Below are 6,674 nucleotides of genomic sequence, written 5' to 3'. Positions count from 1 at the left end.
GAGCGACCCCATTCCTTCTCTTGGATTCGTTCCCACAATAAAAGACATAATAATCGCCGGAGTTAAATTCTCCCATTCCGGTCCACTTGAGCTCGCTGATACTCAAGATATCAATGTTCAATCTGTCCATTTCTCGCTTGACGATATCCAGTTTACCTTGCGTCATAGATCTTACATTCCATGTTGCTATGTGATATATCTCCTTGCAACATCGGACTTTCCGGTCGCTTCCCGACACATCCACAACTGAGCGTCCTTTTGGCTTTAGCCCAGCCGCTTCATTCGTCCTGGAGCTACTAGGAATCGCCCTTTGTTCATCCCCAGTAACATGTGGGACGCCTTCCAACCTGGGGGGCTCATCTTCCGGCGCCTTATCGATAATGGTGTTGTGACTGGCCACAGGATTTTCTTGGCAGGAAATACTGGAGTGGGTTGCCATTACCTTCTCCAGTGAATCACATTTTATCAGAACTCTCTGCCGTGACCTGTCTATCTTGGGTGGCCCTACACAGCAGAGCTCACGACTTCATTGAGTTTCGCAAGCCCCTCCGCCACGACAAGGCAGTGATCCATGAAGGGGATAGGCTATTGTACACTTTCTTTTATGCCTTGTTTGCACCGTATCATTCTTATGGTGCATTCACCCTTTTTTTCACCTTCATATCACGAGATTTTGCATTTCACTTAGTATAAGCCATGTTCACCTTATCCAGCAAGTAACATGGCAATCATATGGTGTCTATGAGGCTGTGAGAAATTCATGGTTTTGAATCTTAGCCATTCAATCTTTTTTCTGGGGTATTTTATGTGACGCAGTACAAACACAGACATGTCACTTTATATTGCTCCTGCCAACTTAACATGTTATACCCACTATCAACTCTCACAGGCTAGATGCATGCTCATGACAAGTTTAAGATATGAAAATATTCACTGCAGCTTGTAACGCTAAAACATTAAATACCACATGAAACCAGTGGGATTTGTCTACATTGCATTTTCATGCGCCAGGCCTATTACTATGTTAGCGGCTCCTGTGGCAGGCACAATGTTCACGAGACAGAGAACTGACTGTTTGGCCTGCAAATCTCAAAGTTCCAGGTATTGAAAAGTGGAGACTTGCATGGCCATTTCTCCGAAGCTTTATGGTTAAAGCCTGACGTGGCCTCTAGAAGGGAAAAGAAAACTGTAATGCAACCTCAGATGTCGGCCTTTCCAGGCTGCAACAACGTTATGGATTTATGCCCTGAGGCTATAAAATCGCAAAAAAAAATTTCTCCATCACATAGTACTGTTGAGCATATTGCAACTTACCGTTATGAAGATAGGCTGGTGCCTTTTCAGCCAGCTTAGTCAAAGGATCTGCAGTACTGCCAAAGTGCTCCTTCCGCCAGACCCGGTACCAGTTGTAGACTGTGTTGGCACTCGGGTTTACAGCACCACTCGCCAGTTTTTCTAGCCCGTCATCCTCTACTTCCAGCTTTCGTTGGTGTAGTGCTATGGCCTCTGCTGGGCTGTGGCCATCATTAAAGTAGGAATGAAATGCTGCCCGAGTGTCAGACGTGCTCCGCAGCAACCGCAGGCCATCCGCGCAGTCAGTAGCATGATTATGGTCATCCCTGACCCTGATGACAGCAGGCAGCGGCACAGTTCGCTTCAAGAAGCCATCCCTCTTCTTTGTGTCCTTCGTGACTTTCTTGACTTTTATGTCAACGAAGGCTGGGCAGTTTGTAGCGTTCCGGCCAGCAGTCTTGTTGCGACTGCTATGCTGGCATTTCCACCTTTTGTGGAATACAATCCTAGGGAAAAAATGGGGGGCTATAAGAATGGCTTCAAAATAGTCACAAGCAAAAGCTATGGGAAGTATGGTTTGACATGCTTTAGCAAGGTTGTAGAGGGGGTTTGCATTAGGGGGATGCTCAAGCTTCACCTTAAGAGGTAAAAAGCAAAGCCTCAATTGCCTGCGAAGTTCTCGGCGAATAACCATGCATTACACCAGTGTTGAGTGCTTTATGGTACGGTTAAAAAATATTCTTATAGCAGCTGTCCATAGGCCACTATTAGGATACAAAACCCAATTTTTTGAATTAATGAAAACTTTGTTGTCAAGCCTCCATTCAATGCAAGGAGCCTTCTTAGTTATGGGTGATGTGAATATCAATATGCTTGGTGAAGATTCATCTTCTGAGTGCCTAGAAACCATACTTCGCGCTTCCACTTGTTCGAATATAATTTCCTTGCCTACCCATGTTATCGATACCGGTGCCACACTTCTAGATATCTGTATTACCAATTGTACATTGTGACCAGTGCTTATCAGGTGTGCTTTCCCTTTATGTCAGTGACCACATCCCAGTTTTTACATGTATCCCGACATGTATTAATGACGTGCAATTTGCCTCTTTCACCGAAACTGGTCATGTGCGCTGATGACACAAATATTTTTTTCTCCGCACAAACCTTTACCAAATTGAACACTGTCATAAATAGTTATTTGAGCAAACTTTGAATGTTAAAAATGCTAAATGTATTATTTCGAGCCTCATAACAAAGTCTGTGACACTGAGCTAGTCCTACAATCTCAAGGTGCAGCATTGCAGTGTGTGACTTCAGAAAAATTTGTAGGCGTCTGTTTTGAAGAAACCATGTCGTGGAACACACATGCTAGCAAGTTGGCGATAGAATTAAGCAAAACAGTTGGCTGTCTCTATAAGCTGAGAGGATTACTTCCAGTAAAGCTCAAAAAAGCAATATGTTTTGCTAATTTCTACTCTAGTCTTTCATATTGCATTTTAGTTTGAGGAGCTACAACCATCCATAATTATAATAAACTAGAACGGCTACAAAAAAAGGTGCTACGAATTCTTGACAACTTTTATGGAAACCCTAGCCAGCTATTTACTGATCGCTTGTTTACTAAACATCATATGCTTAAAGCAACTAAATTATATGATTACAAACTGTCTTTCTATATGCATAAATGTACCCCTCCAAATGATACACACATCCCTTGCATGCTTACAGCTTACGTAGGGAAGTAAAACCAGTGCCACATACACGAAAAAAAATTATGGCCGGGCCACTCTTGACTACCGCATACCATCACTTTATAATAAACCTAAAGCCCACATTGACTTTACTGCTCCACCTAGCGCATTTAGACACGAATCAACAAATTTTATGATGAGGCAATGAATATTACTGTGATGTTCATATTCATTTATGATATCTGATGTGTGTATAATTCTTTAGGAAGTGTAAACGCTGCTTTTGCTCTCATGTTCATATCCATTTTTATTGTGGTGTGAAATGCACTGCGAGATGCTGCCTGTAGGCCCCCAAGGCCCAGTCAAGCTGTCTGTGGTAGCTTTTTCCATGGGGGACCCCCGGCTTGTAGGTTGGAAATAAATTGGAAAGTAGAATGCCCCACCACTTTTTATTATGCTTTTTATATATTTTTACTTTAAGTGTGTTTTGGGGGAAAGTAAGGTGCAGGTTTTCGGTGGACATCTGCACCAGGTCATACTGCCGTTTCATTCTGCGGTTCTTAATAATAATAAGTGGTTTATGGGAAAAGAAAGTTGCAGTATTTGTCTTTTTCTGTGGACACCTAAAAATAAAGATTAGTTTTTGGCGTAAGAAAAGTGCGGTATGTCCACTCAAGGTAATTTGGATGATGCCAGGCGAATTCGAAGTTGCATCCCAAGAAGTAGAGCTTACAATCTAAAAATATAAATTTACATTCCAGCATAACTAAGCAGACTTTTGTTTCAATTCATATATTAGAAAAATGATACATTGAAATTACACTATACTCATTTATTCTTCATCTAAGAAGCCACATTAACTTGTGCATTATGATGCTGGGCCATCAACAAATTGAATGCACAGATACTATCACACAAAATGAAACAACCAAAAACTTTCAGTTCAGTAGAGAGAACATTGGGTGTAAGAAAAATTAGTTAATCAAGAGAAAACTACAAGGAACGAGCACATGCCAAGTCAGGTAGTAAAATACCTTTTAGGATCGGCCACTTCCCAGTCGACTACCCACGACGTACTCGTAGCATTGCTGTAGCTGCTCAGCCACTCGTACGCGTCCCCATCAGTGTTGAGGGCGACACGAAAGCATTTGACGTTCTCGACGCTGTTGTCGTTGTCGAGCTCGCATGTGAATGGCAAAGAAGCCGCCATAGTTTCACGTATTGACAGCACAAGCGCCGAAGAATGCTGCTACTTCTTTGGCAGGAAATGTCGCCTTCTGCTGCAGCGCACTACGACAATGAAGCCGGTAATGCAGGCAAAAAGTTCAGCAGAAGCCAAGAGCGCGCGTACGGCGCTACACGAACGAAAAATTCAGCAGCAGCCCGAAGCGTGCACAGTTCAGCAGAAGCCAAGAGCGCGCGTACGGCGCTACACGAACGAAAAATTCAGCAGCAGCCCGAAGCGTGCACACGCGACGTTACCCGGCAGGTAGGCAGTGAAGCGCACAAACGACGTTACAGGGCAAAAAACGTTCAGCAGCAGAACGTCCAGAAGCGCGGCGACAAAAGGCGCGCGCGCGCAACACCCAACAAGCGAGAGGTGCGGGGAGCAGAACGTCCAGAAGCGCGGCGACAAAAGGGGCGCGCGCGCAGCACCCAACGAGCGAGAGGTGCGGGGAGTGATAGCCGCTGGCCGGAACAGCCCGCTTTCTTCGTCTCTTCTGTCATTTGTCTCTCGAGGAGCCACCGTCCCGAGCAAACCCAAATACGCACCCCGGCAAACCTGCCGCGAGCCTGGCCGTAACGAACGATGACGGTCAGGTACAAGTAACAGGCTCCATCCTCACGACCTCGATCAGAACGGGGGAAGAGACAGCCATAGCCCTCGCTATCCGATACATCTCATCCAATCCCCTGGACAAACACTTGAAAATCTGCACTATTGTCACAGACTCACAGGCAGCATGCCGAGCCTCCTCAACCGGTCTGCTGTCTCCCAAAACCCACCAAATCCTTCGTCAGTGCAAAGAAAAGACGCACACGCCGCTTATTCGAATACTTTGGGTACCAGGTCACGCATTTCTTTCAGGCAACGAGCGCGCCCACGCGCTCGCCCGCGAACTAACTTGCCGGGCACCAGGAGGGAAGGCTAAAGACGGCCGATTACCAGCTAATACGGAAACCGGAGAGGAAGATGCTTCGAGGCCATCATCAAGCCCTCAGCTATCAACCACCACAGAACCACTCACGTACACACTTACCCTCGAATACTACAGACAACAACGAAGAACGCTTCCCGCACCGCACAAATCCCTCTCCAAAGCAGATGCCACTACCTGGCGACAACTTCAAACGCACAAATTCCCGAACATCTACCACAAACACCTTTTCTTTCCCTCGCAGTACCCTTCGATCTGCCAATCATGCGCCAGGACCAAACCAACAATATACCACTCCATATGGGCGTGTCCAAAGCCGCAAGGCTTCCCGCCCATTCTCCACACCACCGTCTCCTCTTGGGAAGCTGCTCTGTCTAGCTCACACCTGCAAGATCAGCAACGGCTGATCGAGCGGGCGCGCGGGATAGCAGCAGCTGCCGGCAACCTGGACTGAGGATGCCGCCTGAAATGGACACAACCACCTAATCACCAGTGCCTAGTTATTGGGTTTAAATAAATGTTTTTTCCTCCTCCTCCTCTGTCACAATTCTCCGCGGACACCTGTTCTGTTTGGTTTGGTAAAACTTTATTTCCCACTGTAGGGGTCCTGAAGGCTGTTCTGTGCTGCCGGATAATTTTAAGCGAGAACTTGTACATCTCGTTTGGTAGACATCCTTGACACTATATCCACTACGGCTCCCCTTTCTCTCTTTCTGCTTTCCCTTCCACCTTCCTCCCTTCCCTTGCGCGCGGCTCAGGTGTCCACAGAACAAGTGTGGCAGATACTGCGCCTTTCCTTTTCTGTGAACAAGTTAGTCTAATTAATTACCTCATAACTTACTTGTTTAATTATTTTTCGGCAACAACATTATGTCACCCTCGATCGATTGACACCACTCATTATCCTCTATCACTTCTAAATTACTCAGAACTGCTGCGGACACGATTTTGCGGACACGGCCTGCGGACAGAAGTTTGTGAACATAGCGAAATAATGCTTTCGCATTAAAAATCCCATTCTGGTAGGAGGAGGAGGAGGAGGATAAACATTTATTAATGCGAAAGCATTACTTCGCAATGTTCGCACATTTCTGTCCGCAGACCGTGTCCGCAGGCCGTGTCTGCAGGCCGTGTCCGCAGACGGTGTCCGCAGACGGTGGTTGGTTGGTTGGTTTGGTTCATAGGAAGGGAAAGGCGCAGTATCTGTCACACTTGCTCTGTGGACACCTGAACCGCGCCGTAAGGGAAGGGATGAAGGTGGGAGTGAAAGTGGATAGAGAGAATGGGGGGCCGTAGTGGAGGGCTACGGAGTAATTTCGACCACCTGGGGATCTTTAACGTGCGCTGACATCGCACAGCACACGGACGCCACTTCGTTTCGCCTCCATCGAAACACAGCCGCCGAGGCCGGGATTCGATCCCGGGAACTCCGGCACAGTAGTCGGGCGTCTTACCACTGCACCACCCCGGCGGGGCCAGACGGTGTCCGCAAAATCGTGTCCGCAGCAGTTGGAGGTTAATGAGTGGT

General features: G+C 46.7%; 1 protein-coding gene across 1 annotated transcript; it reads right to left on the bottom strand.

Moving 5' to 3' along the window:
- Positions 1-1,211: 1,211 nt before the first annotated feature.
- On the bottom strand, positions 1,212-4,197 carry LOC146207914 (uncharacterized). The gene is made up of 2 exons (XM_084577767.1): positions 4,022-4,197; positions 1,212-1,799 (listed from the first exon to the last, which is right to left on the bottom strand). The coding sequence occupies exons 1-2, from the start codon at positions 4,195-4,197 to the stop codon at positions 1,253-1,255; spliced, it is 723 nt and encodes a 240-aa protein (XP_084433893.1). The 3' UTR covers positions 1,212-1,252.
- Between the last annotated feature and the right edge of the window lie 2,477 nt (positions 4,198-6,674).

This window comes from Amblyomma maculatum, chromosome 1 (genome assembly GCF_055883805.1).
Source record: "Amblyomma maculatum isolate TAMU_Amacu chromosome 1, ASM5588380v1, whole genome shotgun sequence".
Lineage (NCBI taxonomy): Eukaryota > Metazoa > Arthropoda > Arachnida > Ixodida > Ixodidae > Amblyomma > Amblyomma maculatum.
Note: the sequence above shows the minus strand (reverse complement) of the source record. Positions and strands in the feature narration are given on the sequence as shown.